The 23,111-nt window shown below is 42.4% G+C and overlaps 1 protein-coding gene across 5 annotated transcripts in view; it reads left to right on the top strand.

Annotated features, from left to right (window-relative positions):
* The window catches only part of Map2k5 (mitogen-activated protein kinase kinase 5), a 236,642-nt gene that overhangs the window by 50,372 nt on the left and 163,159 nt on the right, over positions 1–23,111 (top strand). For all 5 annotated transcript variants that reach the window (XM_006971444.4, XM_016003408.3, XM_016003402.3 and 2 more), the window contains exon 8: positions 6,659–6,723. In XM_006971444.4, the coding sequence (XP_006971506.1) occupies positions 6,659–6,723 (65 nt within the window). The remainder of the gene's footprint in view (positions 1–6,658; positions 6,724–23,111) is intronic.

Raw genomic sequence — 23,111 nt, 5'->3', positions numbered from 1 at the left:
GGCCAAACCCGGCGCCTCGCACATTCTACGCCAGAGCCACACCCTCAGCCTCCAAATGTTAGATTGCATTTGCTTACTACTTTTGCCTTGGATTGGTTTAGAGCAAGGTCTGCACCTGATATGTGTGCAGATCCAGCATGAACAAAAACCAGAGTGCTGTGCCCAGGCGTTTATATATCTTCAGCGTGCTTGCATTTTCATTACTAATTGTAATTTATGTACAAGTCACTCGTGTTCTTCAGCTGGAAAATATATTTCAAAATAGACATAAATTAAGAAGTTTTAACTACATTTATTCAACCTAGGCAATGGAAAATAGCCTGTCATACAGTCTTCTTTCCAAAATGAAAACCACTTCCTTTTCACAGCACACACACACACACACACACACACACCAGCATTCTGAAATGCCCCTAATGTTTTGACAAAAAACACAGCCCCACAAATATCATAGTAGGGTCAGTTATGAGGGTCTCCGCAGTGGGAGATTGGCTCGGCAATGGTTTTGACACTTAAATATTGTTTATTGCTTTCTCTTGGGGATATGCTAGCCCCACAGTAAACAGTGTGGCAGTTTCTTTTTTATTTTTAAAGATAAGCTTATCTTATGCTTACTTTTGCTCAAAAATAAATAAATAAATAACAATGGGAGGTGGGAGTGCTGCCCCTCCGTGTGCTTTCAAAACACCGACTTGTACTAAGTCCTCTCTTGGTGCCGGGGAGTGACGGACTGAGGGCGAGAGTGCTTTGTGGTGAAGTAATGCAGATGGTGTGGGCGTCGGTAAATCGCAGGGCTGAACGCTGACACCATTGGATATGGAAGATGTAAGTCACATTTAACGATACTTGAACACTTGAGTGTAGTTTTATTTTAGTGGTTTAAGCTTTCAAGCATTAATAATGATTTGCCTTTCCACTAGCCTCCACTTAGATTTCATAAGGAATTCATATTAATCATTAACAGAAAGGGACATGATTCTTCAAGATAATCAAATATTGACAGGTTAGAAATAGCTTTCTGCCTGGGTTCATTGATATAGGTTATGTGATATAAATATTTATTTCTTTTCTGTCACTCAGAGTAAATGCCACCAATTGATTCAGCATTGATAGAGTGTCAACAGTTCATAAGAAACATTTGACTGGCTTCTGTTTTCCGATTAGTCTCTGCTCTATAAAGTGGGATTTACTAAATCTCCCCAATTGTCTGCTCATAGAGTGTGACGCCTTCTGAAACCATTATTGTTTCGATTTGTGAAGTAAAGGTCTCATGCTAGGACTTGGTTCTGTCAGGCCTTTACGTATAAAGTAGGATTAATTGAGCATTTTTATTTTAATGATTTATAAACGATATACTTATTCTTCTTAACACAGTCAGACAATAAACAAAGAACATATTCTTTGCTAATCCATAATTGAATTCCGTTTCATTGTCCCCATTAATTTCATTAATATGTTAAATCAAGGCCCACTTTGCAAATTTACCTTTAGTCTTCAGAATGGAGCTGTTTTTTTTCCTGTTACCACTCTGTAGTGGAGGATTCCAGTTTCCAGCTCAGTCAGTAAATCAAAAGACGTTTGGGGCCTGTTTTATTGGGAGCTACGAATCAGACTTGCCGCAGGATTTTTGGAGTGTACTTTCCCCGACTAAAGAAAGGTCCAGCATGGCTTTGTCTGTCTAATGTTGGTCCTGAGTTTGGAAATGACTGGAAAGAGCCCAGAGGGTCAATTTAAAGGATTAAAAAAAAAAAATAGTTGTCACTCCATGGACCTGTGACGTTTACCTCTGTGTCTCTAAAGTGGTCTCTTCCTTTTGTTTTTTGATTTTTGTAGCGAGATTGACTATATTTACTGTCTTTGTAAGTCCAGGTTAACCCTCTGGGAAGTCACACTACAGACAGCTCCTTTCCTGCCACACTTCTGTTGCTTCCACAGCTGTAACAACTGCCTTAAAAAACTCAGTCAGCACCAGCATGTGAAACTCCAGTTCTGAATGGTGGGATCTTAGCTCCCTCGTGAAGAGGGAGGCAGAAGTGAGGCCGAGTGTGACTCAGAGCTGCAGAGCCCCTCTTCCGGCCCACAGGTAGCCTGCCCTCAGTGGTGGCTGCTGTCTCCACTGCTTTCTTGGCCCCTCTTCTCGGTGAAGAGAACAGAGGCGCTGCCAGTCATCTGCTTTCATGTTTGTGGATATGTAACTCCTGTGGCTGTCCTTCCCCTCCCCTCACGGCTGTTGTTTTGCTTCTTACTTGCTTATTAAAGTTAAAACAAGGAAAATCGTGCCGGGCGGTGGTGGCGCACGCCTTTAATCCCAGCACTCGGGAGGCAGAGGCAGGCGGATCTCTGTGAGTTCGAGGCCAGCCTGGGCTACCAAGTGAGATCTAGGAAAGGCGCAAAGCTACACAAGAGAAACCCTGTCTCGGAAAACCAAAAAAAAAAAAAAAAAAAAAAAAAAAAAACAAGGAAAATCAACTATAAGGCAACACTGGCATCTTTATTAAGTTAAAAAACAGTCTCACATCTTTATAGCTTGGAAAGCTCTGTGGGGTGTGGGGGTGTGTGGTGTGTACTGATAGTAGCTCACGCATGTATGTACACGCCAGTATGTGCACACATGGCCATCAGAGATTGACCGTGAGTGTCCTCCCCTAGTGCTGCCCACTTTATTTCTTGAGACTGGGTCTTTCACGGAACTTAGAGCTCATGATTTTGGTTAGCTTGCTGGCTAACAAACTGTGGAGATCCTCCTGCCTCTCCTGGCTCTGGGGCTGCAGGAGGTGTATGCGTCCGCGCCCCATTTTTATGTGGGTACTGAGGATGTGAACTCAAGTCCACATGCTTCCATAACAAGCATTTACCAACCCAGCCACCTCCCTAGCACATGAGCTAAGTGTTTGGCTTTTTAAATTTATTTTCTTAGAAATAAATGAAATTTATTTATTTTGAAAATTGCTTTTAACCTCTGAGAACCTTTTGGTCAGTGACTGCCTGTCTGTGCACATTGACCATTGGAAAGGAGTGTTTCCCCCATCCTGCACCCAAGACAGATTGTTGGTGGGTGATGCTGAACTGGTGTGTTTATCAACAAGTTATATAACCTCATGACTTCGGTTAAATGGTCTTAACATGCTACAAAACCGTTGTTTGTATGACCTCACTATAGTAGTCACATGAATTGCTCCATAGGTTTATAAATTCTACCTCCATTTCTTAGTAAACATGATTCCTATGCTTCATTTTGAAAGGTTGATTTAATGTGCTTATCTAATTATAAATGGCAAAAATGCTATTAGCAGTTTTTTATAGTTTTATATCATGTGGAATCCTCAGTATATTTGAAATTCAGTTCATGAGCTCTGCTTTAATAAGCTTTTGTTTTTACAAGATGATATGAAAAGATATGATGTGATATGATACGATGCAATAGCCATGTACCTGTAGTCCCCAACTCAGGAGACTGAGACCAGGAAAGAAAAAATTACTTGACCATAGGACTTCAAGACCCTGTCTCATAAAAGAAGCAAATGGAGCCCATACTTTTAAAAACATGAGAAATAGCCAGGCGGTGGTGGTACACACCTTTAATCCCAGCACTCAGGAGGCAGAGCCAGGTGGATCTCTGTAAGGTCAAGGCCAGCCTGGGCTACAGAGCGAGATCCAGGACAGGCACCAAAGCCACACAGAGAAACCCTGTCTGAAAAAAAAAACCCAAAACAAACAAAAAACAAAAAAACCCAAAAAACCACCACCACCACCAACAACAACAACAAAAAAACATGAGAAATATTCATATGCTATAAAAACATAGAAAACTCATAAGCAAACAGAAAAGGAATCTGATAGAGATATGTACATATTATTAAATTATTTATTTATTGAGATCGGGTCTCACTGTATAGCTCTGGATAGCCTCTAACTCACTGTGTAGACCAGGCTGGCCTCAAACTCACAGTGACCCTCTTGCCTCTGCCTAACTAGTGTTAGGATTAAAAGAGCGTGCCGCCCTGCCTGTCAGTTTTATTTATTTGTTTATTTTTTATGTGTGTATGCCTGCTTGTCTGTATGTACACTGTTTGTATGCAGTACCCACAGTGGCTAGAAGAGCGCATCAGATTCTTCTGGAATTGGAGTTACAAGCGGTTGTGGACCTCCCAGTGTGGGTGCTGGGAATAGAATCCATGTCCTCTGCAAGAGCAGCAAATGTTCTTGACCACTGAACCATCTCTCTGGCTATTGATATTTCTTAATATTACAAAAATCCTATCGGCTCATTGGCTGGGAAAAGGCCTTGCAAACCTTGAAATAGCATAGAGCCTCTTTGATCATTTATTATGGATGTAGTCCTTTAAAGTAATACGCTTTTAGAAACTACAATTCAGAACCTCTTCTATGTTTATGCTCTTGCATAATCTTCCTCAGTATCTGGGGGATTCCATAATTTCATCTTAATCAGGAACACATGCAACAACAGGTTTTGCTTCCCCTCGACGTCTCACCAGCCTTCCTCTTGAGTCTCGAAGTCCCTCCCCCGATGTTGCAAACCTATCGTTCTTGATGAAGTTGACACGTGGGAATACTGGCCAATCCTCTTTTGGGAGTACTCTTGGGATCGTGAGTGTAGATGGTCAGAGATACCCATATGTTGCCCTTTGCCGGTGGGAAGGACTTGCTCACAAATGTTAGCCCTCCCAGAACCCAGACTCTCTGTGCTACATCCCAACTGCCCTTCGACCTTAGTGCCACCAATTCAGAGTTTGTGCACTTGACTAAGTGACATTTCTCTCTCCTAGAAATTTACTTCGAGCCACAGTGAGAATGTTTCTCATTAGGCAAGTTAATGGTGCAAATTAGGTTGTTGGAGACATGTTTAGATTACCTAGAGACATGCTCCCAGGGAACTGGCTGGGTAGCTGTTCATACCTGCCAGCAGACACCACTGCTTATGAACCCTTCATCAATCACAGCGGAGCAAGTGGCCGTCCTCCTCGCTTAACAGCTCAGGTCACTTCCTGGGCTGCTGTTCTCAGTGCTGTTGGAAAAGATGTCATTTAAGTCCAGAGTAATGTGGCTTTCTTGCCTTCATGCCACATCTTTTCTACAGGGTAAAATATCATTTTATTACATTAGTAGTTTAAAGGTCATGAAGAACAGAATTTTCCTGGAATGGGGAAGCAGTTGGCAATTTTTCTGACTTGTCTGCCAGTGTTTTTCCACTGACCTTAAATATAGCAATTAGCTGATTGTAAATTGCATCAATCAGGTTGTACAACAATTAAATCTGGTGCTGAATTGACCCTCACACATGAGTCTGTCGATACTCTTTAGGAATTGGCAAAAGGGCTTGGCGAGGAGGCTGTCGCTTTTGCTTGTCCCACACACTTAATTATCACAGTCTTCTCTCGGAAGCTTCAGCCGCAGAAATGTATAGGAGAAAACTATTTCCCTTGATAAATGCAGCCCTGCTTTATTCAGTAGGTGGGAGTTCAGAGCAGAGCAAATATTTAAAGCTTTACTATAATAATGGTCCAAAAGCAAACTATTATTTTCCAAGTGATATTGAATTAAGCACTCCATCCATTTTCTGCCCAATGCAAGGCAGTGCAATTCCCTGGAAATTGATTTTTTTTTTCAGGGCTTACTTTCCCAAGCTTTAGCTATATGGAAAACAATACCTTTATTAAATCTACTTTGTGAATAAAGTTGGCAGTTAATTTTTATGCAACCGTACCAGTGCCTAAAGAATTACTGAGTATATCAAATGGAGTCTGACTAGCCTTAAAGCCATTTGATAAATGATTATTTAGAGAGTCCCTTAAAGACTTGAAAGCATTACTTTGTGGGTGCCAACATAATTTACCTGCCATTCATGATTACAAACAAGAGTGGTGTTTTTGGTGTAAGTTTCATAGAACCTTAGAAAACATGCATGCTGTCTTGTATATTAAGTTATAGGAATGACATTAGTTGATATCACACACGTGCTGTGTGTTCCCTGTAGACATTGAGATGTTGGTATGCGATTTGGCATTTGCCAATGAGCATAATATGATTTCTATCCAGCTATTGCTGTGTACTAACTTCTCATTTGCAAAGCAAACCTCTTTCCACTTGAGGAAAATGATAAACATTATTCAGTTTGCTCAGTGTTAATTATAGGGTCACCCAAGGAGTTTTCAGGGGCTGATTTATTTACACAGCATGCATAAATTGCTGTGTGTGTGTGTGTGTGTGTGTGTGTGTGTGTGTGTGCGCTTGCGCGTGCGTACACGAGTGCTTGTTGGTGTGTGAGATCATACCAAGCTTGGCTTTGGTCCTGTGTGTCCCTGCTTGGCATTAGTTCTGTGCCATGCTGGAGACCACTTTCCTATCAGTGTCTCTGACCTGACCCTTCTGAGCTATGTTATATCATTCCATTTTGACACCTTTTATCAAACTTTAATGAAATGACCCAGGCAAACAAATTGTCATTAAACTTTCCATCACTTTGTCCCTTGGTATCGTCTTTTATAAATTGGACAGCAAATGTCGTATTGATCCTCTCGTTCTTGCGGCTGAACTTGGAATGACCCAGCCTGCTTGTTGTTTATGGCCCAGCGTTGCTTCCCTTGACATTTCCATCCGCAGCATGACACCCTTTCTGTTTTCTTTCTTTCCTGTGGAGATGAATGAACACGACATACGGTATCGAGACACCCTTGGTCATGGCAACGGAGGCACAGTCTACAAGTGAGTAGTCATTCTGTGTAAACTTTCTGTCCACTTGGCCAAGTGCTGAGAGCCAAGTACCTCGTGTCCACCACTGCTTGGATTTTATTTCCGTGTTTGACACCAGAATCTGCAAGGCAACTTCTATTTTCTCGGGAATTGCCTGAAAATGCATTTATATTGCCTTTTTAATATTTCCGAGTCTGCATCTCCCTGGGGTAAGTGGTTGCTAGTTCACCATTAGCAAGCGTGCCTTTTTACAGGCCTGAAGTTTAGCACATGTTTTTCTTTGCTCTTTAACACCATTACTTATTATTATTATTTTTGAAACTTGTTCTCACCTTGTGCTGGTCCCTTCCCTGTTTACAGTTATGCCCAGTGGAAACCAAACCTTATAAATACCATTGCTCTGCCCTGTGTTGACACTGTTATTAAAAAAACCTTCTTCCTCTCGTGTTTCCCTCTCTCCTCACCCTGTTCCCCTGAGAGCTTTTCTACACACATTGATGAATATGTTAAGTTAGAAGACTCTCCCAAATTCCAGTTGTAGTGATCTTACCCTAAAGGAGTGTTCATTTTCATATTAAAAAATGCTAAGCATAAAAAAAAAAAAACCAGTTCTCTCGACAGGGAAGTCCCTCTCACAGCAGTGCAAAGTTTAAACTACATAATGTAATATGTGGCACTTAATAGTCTGCAGTGGTGTATGAAAAATATTCCACTAGGAATTAACAAATTCATCCTCCATAAGAAAGCCTTCAGGGTAACAGAGCTTTCTTGCACACACACCAGCCCCATGCCGCATTGTGCTTCTGTTTTTACCATAGATATTGTAATATTAAAAATAATTGGGATTATAAAAGAATTAATTTGTATTCTGATTGGTTCCCCGTGAACCTTGCACGTCCTTGTGTATTGATGCTGCCTTGGCATAGAATTGAACCAGGAGTTAAGAGATCCTTCAAGTCATCTGATCTAGTCGTCCACCCAGGATTCGGGTCCTCGAGTACAGCCGGATGTGAGTCCTTTCCTGGGCCTTCTGACCCCTGAGGTACAGCTAGGATGTGAGTCTTCTCCCAAAACGTAGTTCTTTAAGAACTTAAGACAGGCTTGGCATCATGTGCCTTCAATTGCAATACTCAGGAGGCAGAGGCAAGTGGATCTCTGTGAATTTCAGGCTAGCCAGAAATGCATTATGAGGTCTTGTCCACCAGACAACAACAACAACAAAAACCTTTAGTAATCACAGTCCTTGGGATGCTGGGGCAGGAGGATTGTTAAGAGTTTGAGGTCAGCATGGGCTAATGGTGAGCTGATGGCCAGTATAAACCACAGTGTGTGACCATGTCTCAAAAAAAAAAAATTAAAAAACAAAAAACAAACTAAGAGAATGTACATTCATCTTCTAGATTATTTTTCCCTCAGAAAATTTAATAATGTGAATTGTTGGTCTGAAATTAAGTTCTACCACGATGATGCTAGAATTGAACCCAGGGCCCAGAGCTCCTGAGCTGCACCTCCAATACAGATGTTAAAATTTTAATCATCTGTAAAATTGTAATACAAATATAAAAAAAGGAGGAGTGTACAGGAAAGTAGAAATAACTTGTCCATTTCCCCAAGGGAGGATTACAAGCTGAAATTATGCTGCTGTTGTTTCAAAACATTTTTAATCATGTTGAAATATAAAATTTATCATCATCATTACTATTTTATACAATTTTTTTTTTCTTCAGACATGGTCTCACTGTGTAGCTCTGGCTGGCTTGGAACTTATTACGTAGATCAGGATGGCCTGGAACTCACAGAGATCCACCTGCCTCCACCTTCTGCGTACTAGGATTAAGAGCATGCTCCAGCACACCTTGCTTTGTAAGCATTGTTAATGTGTGGTTTAGTGGGGTTAGTTCATCCCCACTCAGAAGCGGCCATCAGTCCCCTCTAACTACAGAACTCTCTTGGAGAATTCCCCCACTAAATATTCTTGTTTACTCCCTTACACTTGTCTTTAACCACAAAGCTGGGCTAGAAATCCTTTCATTGGGACTGAAATGTCCCTTGAACATTTCACAGTGTCTGTGTCACAGGTTCTTTTAGTTGTTGGAATGCTGATGTCGTTATCAGCTTCTCCCAAGGGTTCACCTAGCTGCCATCATCCACACTCATGTGAGCCTCACAGGGTTACTGTTTGGACAGCAGTTGCTGAGGGAAGGTGAACGGCAGTGTCATGGTGATGGAGTACTTTATTTAATTAGTACATTTCTCATAAAAAAAAAAAAAAAGAAAGAAAGAAAAACCTCCCATGTCTCCTATTGCCTGTGCAATTCTTTTACTTGTATATTTTGTTTTGAAACTGGATCTTGCCACATTGCCCAGCCTGGTTTTGAATTCCTTGGTTCAAGCAATCCTCTTGTCTCAGCTTCCCGAGTACAGGTGTGTGTCACCACAGTTGGGTCATATCTAGTTCTTAAGGAGAAGGACTGTGAAGACACCAGACCACAAAGTCACTGTGGTCGATGACTGCCCTTCATTTCTGGGCTGCAGTGTGCAGTGTCCTGTGGCCCTGGCTTTCAGTTCCTCACGGAACAATGCTCCAGACATAAGAATGGAGTTCAGTTGACTGAAGCATTTAAGGAACACTGTTTGATGTGTTGTGATTGGGTTTCTCTTACACCAAGTTTACCTTAATAGTGTTTACTATAAAAATTGTGGGGTGTTTTTTTTTTCAGAAATAAAATGATTACATTAAAGGCTATGCTACATAAACTAGATGAAGAAAATATTGGAAAATCCACTCATTGGTAACAAAACTGCCTAATGGTTCTATTTAATTTTTTTCTTAGGAAGTATAATAAAGCTAATAAGTGTGCATCAAAAGTCTAATATTTCAATCTTTTCACTTCACTTGTTAGGATGTTGTAAATTTCAAGTGATCTGGTACCTCGTGTAACTGCAATGTATAATGTATATTATTTAATAGTTGGCACATCTTCGTCATTTCCATCTAGATATTTCCTTCAATTGACTGTGTAAAAGCTGACTCTGGACATCTGGACTGGTGTACTGTGGATTCTATGTAGGCCATTCTTTGGGTTTTGGTAGTCCCCTAAGCAGGTGGTTTTAGTTGGTATTTGTTATATTTGAGTCATAAAGGAAATTGAGATTTGAAGTATAGCCTATGTGTAGAAAGAGGGAAAGTTTGGGAAGAGAAAATGGGTGCATTTTCATTACTCCCTTACCCAAAGCCCTATAAATCTCCAAAAAACAATTTTTTTTTTTTTACAGGAAAGGCATGTTTTATTTCCTGATTCACTATGAACTTCAAAAATGTAGAGGGTATGGAAGGCAGTGTGTGTTAGAGTTAAGTATGAGGGCTCTGAGTTTGAATTCTGTTTCTGTTGCTAACCAGCTATGTGAATCAGACAATTTGTGTATAGTCTTCTGCCTCAGTGTTACCATTTGTAGAGTGGGGTAATAGGACCTCTCTTTTCAGAGATTGCTCCACAGGAGGCCGAGCCCTGTGGCTGGCACTTTTCCATGGTGGCTTCTGGTAATGATGGTACTGACAATGGAAACTTTTTTCAAACTCTCATTTTCTGCCCTTGTGTGGCCATGGAGCTCAATTTGAGAAACATCTATAAAACAATCTCAGAGTCATATTTGGACTTAGTTAACTTGGAGACATCTTCACTATGCTGCATGTTGTATTTTTTTGTTTTCTATCTCACTAATAAAACATTATTATATCATATTATCACAATATGATTTTCTGCAAGCCTCACTGTATTTTCCCTGGCATCACAGTTTGTTTTTGGATTGTCACAGGATGGCTCAGATGGTGTAAACCCCTTGTGCCACTGGAAAGTAAGAGGTGTTGCTAGAGTTTTCCTGCCTTGCCCACAGTCAGGACAAATCTCTGTCACCCGCCAGTCCCACAGCCGCTCAGACCCAACCAAGTAAACACAGAGACTTATATTGCTTACAAACTGTATGGCCGTGGCAGGCTTCTTGTTAACTGTTCTTATATCTTAAAGTAACGCATTTCTACAAATCTATACCTTGCCACGTGGCTCGTGGCTTACCAGCATCTTCACATGCTGCTTGTCCTGGCAGTGGCTGGCAGCGTCTCCTTCTGCCTTCCTGTTCTTTTATTTCTCCTCTCTGTTAGTCCCGCCTATACTTCCTGCCTAGCCACAACCAATCAGGTTTTATTTATTGACCAATCAGAGCAACTTGACATACAGACCATCCCCCAGTACAGCCAAGTGCAGACCATCTCAGATACCTGCACTCAGGCCCATGGTCCTAATCATCCTCTATGCAAACCTGCTGGGCAACGCCACAAGGAACCCAAGAAGGGCTCCCACAGGACATACATTAACATCCCACAGCAAAGAGGGCTCCCCTTTGTTTAGTCATTCATTGGCCGAGCCAGAACCCTGGGCACTGCCTCCTTTTCTTCTTTCTCCTAGGCAGTGTTGTTCCCCAGAGTCAGGCAGAATCTACTGTGTTCCTTTGTGTTCTCTAGCGTACAGGTCCAGTGTCCCAGGACGGAGGGATACTTGGTACATGCTGGCTGAAGGAAGAAGGAGAGGAACCGAGGCCTTCCAGTCAGGTTTCGGTGGCTCCTTAATTGCACCCTTCACCTAGAAGAAGGAGTTTCCAGACCAAGCACATCTATTTAATGATTAGTTCTCTTACAGATGTTAAGATTTTGATGACTTAGCATCTCCTGGCCCAGCAAACTAGTCCCTGTTCCCTTTTCTTAGATAGTTTGTGGTACTGAAATCAGAGTGACTAACACATCTTGTAGCTCCAAAGCTACTCAGGCTCTGCTTTGGACAGAGCTGCTGCACTCAGACTTTAGAAGGGTAGGATGGCTAAGTCTTGAGATTACATGGGGCTGCCCATTAGCTAACAGTCGCCCAAGTCACCAGAGGGGGATGCCTGTTAGTTAGTTAATGGTCGCTGAAGTCACCAGAGGGGGCTTCCCGTTAGCTAATGGTCACCCAAGTCACCGAGGCTCATCACTTCTAGTTCTTGTATGTCTGTTTCCTAATGCGAATTCTTTAAGTTAAGTCTTCGGTTGTTAATGTTTTGATCATGAGTTCCAGTCTCTAGATGTTAGAAATTAGTAGTAAATTTTCTATGTCTAATTCCTTCCTGTGGTACAGTGATGAATCCTGTCTGGAATTGGGGTCAAATTTCCAGTGACATTATAGGTAGCATATATTCCACCTACATGGTGTTTCAAAGATTGAATATATATCATTATTTAAGACTTTTATCTAGAGACAATAAGAAGAAAAGGGGAGTAATTCTTAAGGGTTGGTTTCTGTTGTTTCCTTTATTTTAAGTGGTATTCATCAGGCACCCAGCTGGGGACAGTCTTTGGAGGCAGTAGCAAAGATACTCTGAGTTCATAAGTCACCTCTTGCCCCTGTGATACAACTATAAAAAAATAAATGTGTGCTTAGAAGCTGGGATTATCATAGGTCATTATAGTAATATGATGAGTAAGAAGTACTCATGAGTAAGAAGTCTGGAAACCCCTTCTTCTAGGTGAAGGGTGCAATTAAGGAGCCACCGAAACCTGACTGGAAGGCCTCAGTTCCTCTCCTTCTTACTTACTACTTACTTACAATATATAAAATATTTTATATATTGAAAAGCAGAATCTCTGATGGGCTAAATACATAAAGTGGGAAAATAGATGAGTTATCTAAATAAATGCTGTTTAGTAGGCAAAATATTTCAAAACCATGGGATTCCTAAAAACAGTAAAACTGGCCTTGATGGAGAGAATGTAGAGTGGCACTGTCTTGATTGACAGCAGGCCATATAGACAAGAGTGGTCCATGGTGATGTAATCATCTAGAGCAGCGGTTCTCAACCTGTGAGTCATGATCCCTTTGGGGTTGCATATCAGATATCCTGCGTATCAGATCTTTAAAATACAATTCATAACAGTAGCAAAATTACAGTTATGAAGTAACAATGAATAATTTTATGGTTGGGGTCACCACAACATAAGGGACTGTATTAAAGGGTTGCAGCATCAGGAAGGTTGAAAACCACTGACCTAGAGGGTAGGTTGTAGGTATCTTTCATAGTGTATGTACACGCTCTGATGTCTGTATAACGCAGAATTGCCTAAATGGGTTTCTCAGACTGTGTACCATTGTTGAGTGAGACACTGAGGTTAATTCCAGTTGGATTTTACTATTATTGAGATTCCTTATTTAGAACCACACAGTCCTCAGAAGCTTTGGCTTCCTCTCTTACCAGCCAACCTGCAGGTGTCAAACAGAAGCAGTGACCCTGCGCCTTCATATTTCCCCTGACATGTATCTCGTATATTAAAAGTAGTTTTTAAATGGTTTTGATATTGACCTGAGAGCCAGGGTGCTTGTTTGATTTATCCTGACCTTAAATTTCCAATGAAATGAAGAGCATTTTCTTGGAAGCCAAGATCATATTTTAAACAAGCAACAAGACATCATCCTAATGTAAAATTAAATACTTACATATGGCTGGATTGCATTATGGTACCACTTGGCAAGCAGGGATAGTAATGTTTTCAGAAAATCAATGAGTATTTGTCAAATAAAATTAATTATGTATGCTTCCCCCTCTTCCCCTGTCAGCACTCACCATTCTGGGTTTGTTTCCTGCAGTAATATGTACCGTATTGATCAGAAGCTGGAGAACAAACCTGTGCCCAAGCTTTCTCTCTACACCTTTCCCACCTTGCCCCGCCCCCCTCGGTGTACACGTGCTCATATCCATTATGGCAATGATGGATTATTGGCATCTCACCAACATGACAGGATGTCACAGGTCGCTGAGCAGAGACTTTCAGACTATGTTTCCACTCGAATTAACTATTATTGAAATAGTTTATTGAGATTGAAGTATTGATCTTTTTTTCCCTCCTAACTGTAGCTTAAGGGAAGGAAGAGGAGGCAGTGGTGTTTTTGAAAGACACTAAATTTCATTTTTAAAAATCTCATTTATTTAGCCTTTTCTTCTTCCTGTTTTATAGCCCTATAGTTTTATTGCTTGGAAAAGGGTATCTTGGCTTTATTTTTATGACAGTATAATTATACTTCAGAAATGCACTTGATTACTATGGGTAACAAAATTGTTCTACTATATTGGTTTGGCCAATATTGCTATACAAACAACTTTTCAGTCAATTGAGTCTGGTAAAAATCAATACATTATGGTAATATTTCAAGTAAGAATTTGCTGAATCTAGATGTTTCAACACATTCTCTTTCAGGGAAAAATAATTTTAAGATAGCAAGACTTCTTTGTAATATTTTATGTTAATAAAATGCTTTGTTTATGGAGAAATTTCAACTCCCCAGTGACGGTGATTATGTGCAGGTACAAGATGCATTAGCATGCATCCGTTGACAGGAGGTGGGAGAGATGCTGCTTCCAGCATCAGGAGGCCACCGTCTGAGAGTGACGCCATCCTGCAGCATGCCCGTTGGCATTCATGAGGGGTTTTTCTCTGGTAGTAAGCTGACAGAGACATGCGTTCAAAGGAGGGAATGTGGGAAGATAGTGAGGGCCTGGCAATCGTGCCTCTTCAGACCTCCTCACTTGTTGACCTGCAAGTTCTGAGCATGCGTGGTTGTCAAGCACCCCATGCCCTGAAAGACACAGAAGTTCTGTCCACAGGTGATACATGACCTCAGGCTAGACTGTGTATCTGAATGTGTGGGCCACCAGCTCTGGGGGCATAAGGGACAGACCAGGAACATCCTTGTGGAGGAGCTGATACTTGATCAGTCGACTTTTACCCAGTGTAGAGAAGGTAAAAGTGATCTATGGAAGCAGCTGTTGCTGCAGCTGTACAGGTGGCTATGTGCTGAAGGCTAATTGCTTTTATCCATTGTCTCTCTGAGTCATAGTCTCTCCCTGATGTTCTCCCACTGTGTGCTCCTCTCTGCAAGACATCCATGTCTGAGTCATCTTGGTAGCAGTCCTCACAGTGCCTGGCATGTGCCTTGTCTACACTAAGTACCAAGTGTTTCTAGAACTAACCTGCAGAGGCAGGGTCTTCACACAGGGTAAATACAAAATGTTGACCTGGTAGGGGTCTTAGGGTTTCTGTTGCTGTAAAGGGACACCATGACCACAGAAAATCTTATAAAGGAAAACATTTAATTGGATCTGGCTTACAGTTTCAGAGGTTGAGTTCATTATCATGGCAGGACAAGGCAGCATACAGACAGACATGGTGCTGGAGAAGGAGCTGAGATTTCTATATCTTGACCCACAGGCAGCCGGAAACTATGTGCCACACTGGGCATAGCTTGAGCATATGAGAACTCAAAGTCCACCTCCATGCTGACACACTTCCTCCAACAAGGCCACACCTACTCCAACAAGGCCACACCTCCTAATAGTGCCACTCCTTATGGGCCAAGCATTCAAGCACATGAGGCTATGGGGGCCATACCTATTAAAATCACCACAGTAGAGTAACTCAAGAACTACCTAGCATATGCAGAAAGATGTGGGTATTGCCCAGAACTGCTGAGAAAAGAATTGTTCCTCTGACCTAGACATAAACTAACTGCATAGATCCCCCTGTGTCTGAGAGAGCTAATGAAGAGCCCCCAAATGTTGCACCCAGCAACCATAAATATCTTATGCCACACTGTTTCATTTTGCTGTTAAATTTTATCTTGTTATATATTCGTTTATTCCCTGAACTAGTAGTTACTGAGTGTCACTGTGTGCCAGGACTGTTCCAAATACATGCAGTCGAGGGTCCCAAACAGAGGGGCCTAAAAGAAAGATGCCAAAGTAAGAAGGTACTTGAGGGTGCTATGAACTATGGAGAAGGGGTGCCCAAGGAAGACTTACCTGAAGAAGTGATATTTGAGCTGAGACCTGGAGGATAGTCATGAGAAAATCTGGGAGAAGAACCTTCCAGAAAGAAGGGACCACTGCGATGGGCACGGGTGTTGCGTCCAGGCCAATGTAGTTGGGGCAGAGAAAGCTTGGGGAGAGTGGACAGGTGGACAAGGACTGGTCACCCCAGGCCTTTAGACCTGGTAAGGAAGCTGGTTCCTGCTTTAACCAGTAAGGAACAGCGTGGAGGGGTGAAGGGGCGTTTCTGAGGTCACGAGTACAGCCCAGAGTCTCCGGGCCTAGGCCAGTACCTGGGGGCGCTTCTCAGCCACGCTTTCTCTCTACGTCATTTACTCTCTGGATTTTTATAATTTTTAACGCAAATGCTTTATTAATGTGAAATAGAAATTCATGCATGTCAATGGCGAGCTATGTCCACTGGTTAATTTTAGAAGCCCTTTAGCAATTGCTGACACACTTTTTGGCCCACAGCTACCACAGCATGACTGGCTACTGGTCTACCCTCTAGGTCTCTTTACTTATCAAAACCTAAGAATTTAGGAATTGAATCCCTAGATTAATTATATGGTTGTACAAATGAAAGTGGTGTATTTCTTGACTCTTAAGACATACTAAAATTTTAAGTCTATTTTGCAGGAGTTGATATGTTAGAAAATTACAGTTTCTTTGTCGGCATATTGCACAAGTAAGTATTCGTAAACCACAGTGTCTAGGGCTTTTACTTAAATTGCCTTTTTGGAAAATAATTCGCTGGAAAGTCCAAAAGGCATTCACTGTGTATAACTTCGTGCCATTCTCCTCCCCACCCCTTTGCTCTGTTCTTGGCTGTTTTGGTGTAAGAGACCATGGTCCTGTGAAATTTCTGGCTTTCTGGATGGAAACATGTTCAGGCTCTGATACATACTTTAACACGGGATGGCAGGAGCAGGTACCAAACTGGGAAGCACAGCAGTGGAGGGCTAGGTGATAGATACTGAACTTAAAGGGATTTTGTTTTGTTTGTTTGTTTGTTTTGGCATTTATTTGCTTTTCCAGTGTGACTTTGTCTACTGTCCCCTTGACCATAACATTTCCATGGTGTTTTCCTTGCCAGAGTTCATTACCCGAAAGCCAAGTATTTGGTGTTACACTCAGAACACAGCGCATGGTTTTGTTTTGTGAATTCACATAATACAGTGAAAACATTGTTCTGACAAAATTAGAATTTTCTTTCGGGCAAAAATCAATAAAGCACTTTAATTGGCTTGGTTGTATTTGGGAAATACATAGGCGTCAGCCCTCAGCACCCTACTTCTGCTCCAGCCCGCCTGGAGCAGCAGAAAGGAGCAGGTTCTCAGGGAGTAAGTGTAAAGCTTTGATTAAACCATAATTAAGTTTCAGAACAGTTAGCTAAGAACTATGAATAAGATGTGCCTTTACACTGTTTCAGCAACAGAAGCTAGAGCAAATGAAACTTTATAATGTGGTTGAAAATATTACATGGAAGAAAATCTCAGAATGACTCTACCACAAACGCTCACACGGAGTTAAATTCATATACACTAGTTATTTCTCCCTTTTAACTTTGAAAAAAGATCATTCTTTTAAAAATGAATTTAAGTGAATGTTTGCACAACAAGGTCTGGGGTAACTGACTGAACAGCCAATCAGCAGCTTCCCTGCAGCTTAAGAGGCACAGGTAAAATGGCTGAAGGCCCTACCTGTACAGCCAGGGCCCAGAGTACTTCACCAGGATGCTGGAAATGGCTGAGCACAGTGGGCCTCCAGTCTTCATTTGACTGAAGATTGACTGCAGCCCTGAGAAAATGGATTCCCTGAGGATTCAGAGCAGCTCACCTCCCAAGCCCATGCTTGCTTATTTCTTAGTCTCTTCCCTGTGCCTGTCCTTTAAAATCGTTTAAAATAGTGGCAGCTTGGTTTCAGGGGCCTCAAATGAGCAGGGTGGGTTCCAGCCGACAGATTCGTGCCGGCCTTTTCAGGGGCTACCGCTTCTGCTGGACTCGGGGTTGTGCTTTTTTTGCACAGGCTCTGTATCATACTGTCCGCCTGTGCAGTCAGCCACTGTCTCCTGTCCTTCCTCCTTCCTGGGAACCTGAGCTCTTTGAGGGAGCACTTGGACTCAGTGTCAGACCTGTTGATGCGGACCTCGGACCTCTAATCATTTCATATGATCCCCTGCTAATTTTACCTATAGTGTTTTGTTTTTCATTGTTGTGACTTGGTGAGTGTTTAACATCTTTCTCTGGAATCATAGTGTTTTGGCTTCCTGATCTTTATAAGGCAGTTAGTCACCCCATCACCACATTCACCCTCTCCTTTTCCTCCTTCTACATATCTGACTTGGAAAATGCATGTGGCTGTGTTATGCCACATCGTCCTAAACGGATTGGAGATTATGATCTTCTTTGACTGATCTCTGAGAACTCTGTAGATCAAAATGTTACTTAGTTCTTCAAGGAGAACATTCTTACACAATATATATGTTGTTAGACATCACTAAATATATAATAAAAAGTATGCCAAAGGACAGTGGCACAGAGCCAGAGCTGAGTGTGGGCCACCTTCTTCCCTCCTGGCTGGTTTGAAGGCGGTGCAGGTCTGGTGGTAGTTTGTGTTCCTTTTTTATGTTAAAGTAACAAGTCTCTCCTGGTTTATTTTGACCTGGTCATGATGTGTCCATTCCACAAACTCTGTTATGCACAAAAGTGCACAAAATGAAGATAAAGTGCCTCTCTCCAGCCTGACAAAAGCCATTCCTTTGCAGAATGGTAGCTCTAGTGAAAGTAAATAAATGAATGGACAGCAATCACAGCCTAGTTGATGGAACTGTTCAATTAAAGCACAGGCATTTACATGGTGTAATTTCCCTAAATTGCCAATGAGCCCCTTTAGACACAACCAGTGTTCAAATTGATTTCAGCATTGATTTTGGCTGAAGCTGATAAATTTCTGCTTGTTAGTTAAAGTAATTTTGCAGAAGACTTTGTACTGCAGTATTGAAGTGTTCATTTAGCTGATGGTTAAAAGAGGAGTTATTTACAGAGGCCTCTACTGTTCTTCTGAGATGGGACAATTCCCCAATCATCTTTTACTTTTAATTTTTTAGGCTTCAGTATACCAATCAATAGGTGATTGAAACTGATTAAAACTTATCCAACCAGCTGCCTATGGCAGTTTAATTAGAAGCCGGGTGATTCTTAAATTAAACGTCTTGTTCTCATCACATCGCCGTCTTCCAGAAGAGTGAGGGGCTAACAGTGCTGAAAACTTAAAACTTCAGCTTTGGAAGATAGCAGCTCATGGGTGTGAAACTGCCTAAGACTGGTTCCACGGGCAGTCCAAAAGCAGACACAGGCTTAGGGGCCTACAAGGGGTGCTTTTGCTTTTAGGTAAGAAGTAGCCTACAGTGAAATGCAGACAAAGGGCCATCTGTTGGTGCTTTGTCCTACTGCCTGTGGCAGTGGGTGCTGGGGCTCAGTTGTAACACACAGTAGGTGTGAAAGAGCTGGCAAAATAGTCTCCGGCTTCGACACTGTCGGTTCAAATAGTTCTCATTCTGTTTTGAGTTCTGTTTTGAGTTCTGTTTTGAGGTCTCAAGTCAGTCTGCACTGAATGGTAAACAAGTGTTCTCACGTAAGGCCGAGTTGACTTTTCCGCAACCTTGTGAGCAGGATTGTGGCAGAGACTTTGTCGCCCCACTTCTGAAGCTTCCCCACACTCGTTTTATCCAGGATAAGACAGTGTCTTGGTTTGTAATGGAAGCAGGTTGATATTTCTGTCATAAGGGACATATTACATCTGGCACTACAGGGAAGGGAATAAATGGCTCACTTTTCAGAGGTGCACTCACTCTTTGACCCACTAGGGTACTATTTAGTGTTCTAGAAGAGGTAATTTAGTAAATTGCACCCCAGTGGCCTGAAAAAGTTAATGCAACCCTGAAAAGTGAGGCATTCGATCGATTTCTTCTATTGCTTTTTAAAAATCAGCACCAGCCATATCCAGAGAGCCTGGAAGACTGCTGGAAAGAGGCTCTAGAAGCAGCCAGTTCACGCTCACACAAAGCTCGGGTTCGGCTTCCGAGGCCCCAGATCCACTTCCTTCTCCATGTTTATCAAACAGAAATCTGAAGCTGCCGTTAACCTCGCCAGGCCTTGACTCCTTGGCTGCAGAATGGCTAAGACGCCTCCCTAACAAGTTCTTGTACGAAGCAGATAGCCTCTGTATAAAAATATTTCCTGGCCAAGCTTTTCCTCTCGTGCTCCCCACCCCCAGCTCCCAGTGCCAGCAGGTCTGGTCTGCCCTCAGCCTTGGTTGGAGAAGCTTGTTTTCCAAGTGGGCAGCAGCCAATGGAGAGATGCGTGACTGACCAGAGTCCTAAGAAGGAGAGACCAAGTGCTCAACCCCAATGGGACGCCTGTGTTAACCCCACCGCAAAGGCCTATGGGATGTCGGAGCACGGGAGGGGTGCTGTGAAGTGCTGGCTTTTCTGGGTGTGACATGGTGGCTATGGTGACCATAACTCACAGCAGCTGTCGTCACCAGCACAAGATCGGGCCAGCCCAACCCCTGGCATAACTGAGATAGGATAGGGGCCATGCAGGCTTGCTGAGGAGCTATTTGCAGTAGCCTGTTGGTCATTCTTTGGGGTGTATTCACTGATAGGTCGCCATGCTGCGGTGGTTGGCCCTACACCCATGCACATGGGCAGCGAGCTTAACTGGATGTGTGGGTTAGAAAAAAAGAGAGAGAGATGAAGACGGAAGGTGAGAGATGGAAGTACATATGGTCGGTCATATTTCATTGTATACATATATGAAATTCTCAAAGTAAGGAAAAAATCGAAAAGTTTATAACACGTATGTTCTAAACCATACACAACCAAATACTAAGCCCTGACAGAAGGTTTTCTGGAGTACCCATCTTTGTGGGCAGTTTGGGAGAAGTGATTCTCGGCTGACTCTACTGGGAACTGAGTTGCGATTACCTCGTACTCAAGGCCTTCCTGCAGAAGAGCCCTGTCTGGTCCATCCTCAGAGTGCTCCTGTTTCCCCTCATGCATTGCTCAGCCACTCATCTTCCTTCTCCTGCTGTGATGTCTCTTGCTTCCCTGCTTTGCCCATTGCCTTCTTTCAGATCCTTTGATCGAGAGTTCACCGTGACGGAGCTTCCCCTATCTCCAAGGTATTTAGGCCATATATTAAAAGACATTACTCTAGTTAATGTGGAGAGTGTTAAAGGCTCGAAGCAGGATGCTTCAACTTACAGAAGAAATATGGAAGCCTGATGACATTAGCTGCGGGGGAGGTATGAGGAGAAAAGGGGGTTTCACCCAACTAGACAGAGAGCAGCGAACACGAGGCTGCTCTCGCCTCTCTGACTGGAAATCTTTTTAACCCAGCCAACTTCCCCAGTGTCTTATGTTAGGTGGATTTATGAGGACTATATACAACCAATACCTTGAAATTAATGTCTGTACCCCAATGCCATGTTCGGTTTGGTATGTAAACAGTCGGGGGTGTTGCTGAAGCACAGATTACATTACGGTTGGTAGTCAAGTTCTGGAATGGGGTTTAGAAGGAAGGTTGGCATAGCTCACGACTGGAAGCTTCTCTCCACAATTGCTGTTTACTTTGGATTTTCTGTTCTAACAGCCAGAGCCTGGCTAATGTGTTTCTCTATTATGGAAGGCAGCAACTGTCAATGTGGATTTCCCTGAAACTGTTTGATTTTTTTTTCTTCCTATGAATGGCTATGGCTATTTTAGTATGCAACAGTACTCTTAAAATTCTCCAACTGACATTATTCCCACACTCCAAAGAAAAGGACCAAACCTTTCATTGGCTGACCCCACAGCTACTTTGCATACAGTTGCTAGAGATGCCATTGCGATTCAAAGATGACATGCAGAGAAATTAATGAAAATAAACTCACTTCTAAATGACTCTCAAGACAGCAGAAAGTGCTTGGTTTTGACCATGTATTGCTCACGGGCAGTCATGCACTTCACTTCTTCCAGTAAGGAAGGGCTCGCTTTGTGTTGTATTGGCTTCAGATTTGGCTGCCTCATGAGTTTATTGGCTTCAGATTTGGCTGCCTCATGAGTTTGGACTGCAGGGTTCCTTTCAATCAGGGACTGGTTCTGTGGGTGGCTCCTCAGGCCTTGGGGTTCTGCCTCCCCTTCCCTTTCCTCTAGTTGTTCTTTAGCCCAAAGGCTGGATGTGACTGGAAATAGGAAAACCTACTTCAGGGGCAGAACTGTCACTCAGGTGTTTTCTTTGTGTCATTGTGACTCAGTCTGTGCTTGTGATTCCTATTGAGGACTTTCTCCAAGACGGGAGGAAAAGTAGGTGCTAAGGGTGTTTTCATGCTCATTTTTGATGAGTTGATTGGCAGTTATAGCATCATGGAGTCATGCTCGATTATGAAGTGTTGGCATCAGGTTGTAGGTCAACGTCCCTCTCTTAAATTCCCCCTGGTGTCCCAGTCACCAGAGAAGCCAGATGCTCCCCAGAATAAATCCTCTTTGCACATGAATTAAAATAACTTTATTGGACTTATGTTGGGAAATTAACACGCAGGAAGTGCTAAACTCAGATGTCTGCTTTAATTGTGTGGGATTGCATGGTTTTACCAGGAAATGCATGTTCAGCTTTAGGCTATTTATTTTGTAAGCAGGAGTCAGCTGGGAAGGCTCACATTTTTGTGATTCTTCTAGAATTTGAAATTCTAAGCATAAATAATTTCAGTCAAGACTGTAAGATACAGATGTGGTTGGTCTTGTGCATGGCGTGCACTTTCGTGGCAGTCCAGATGTGGGAATGTGAACACGGGTTGTTTCTCCCATATGTCCTGATGGATGTAGGACTTTTTATTTTTAATAAATTTTTTAATTAAGATATTTTCTATTCATTTTACATACCAACCACAGATTCCCTTGTCCTCCCTCCTCCCCCCACCAGCCTTAGCCCCCCCCCCACTCCCCATTCCTTGGATGGAGGACTTTTTAACATTTTGTTTTCAAACTTTTCTTCTCACTTTTAAAGATTATTAGAGAAATTGCTTTTTTCTTCTTAAATCTTATTTTATGTGTATGAATGTTTTTCCTGCATGTATGTCTGTGTCCCATGTGTATGCCTGGTGTCTGAGGCCAAAAGAGGGCATCAGATCTCCTGGAACTGGAGTTATAGGCAGTTGTGAGCTGCTGTGTGGGTACTGGGAATTGAACCCAGGTCCTCTGGAAGAGTAGTCAGTGCTCTTAACTGCTGAGCCATCTCTGCAGCCTGTGGTGATTATTCCTAAAATAGATTTTCATTAGGAGTTAGATGAAGGTAAGTACACTTATCACTTACCTTCTAAGCTGCACTAGACTCTGAAGAGTCTGAAAGAAGAAGCAATAGAGTCACTTGCATTGGTCCCAAAGTATTGCCTTTGTTGTTGGTCACATGTTTTCTGACCAGCCACTAAGTGCTTAGCATTAGGACAGACATAACACCAGCATCCATGGCCTCTAG

This window comes from Peromyscus maniculatus, chromosome 7, assembly GCF_049852395.1.
Source record: "Peromyscus maniculatus bairdii isolate BWxNUB_F1_BW_parent chromosome 7, HU_Pman_BW_mat_3.1, whole genome shotgun sequence".
Classification (NCBI taxonomy): Eukaryota; Metazoa; Chordata; class Mammalia; order Rodentia; family Cricetidae; genus Peromyscus; species Peromyscus maniculatus.
Note: the sequence above shows the minus strand (reverse complement) of the source record. Positions and strands in the feature narration are given on the sequence as shown.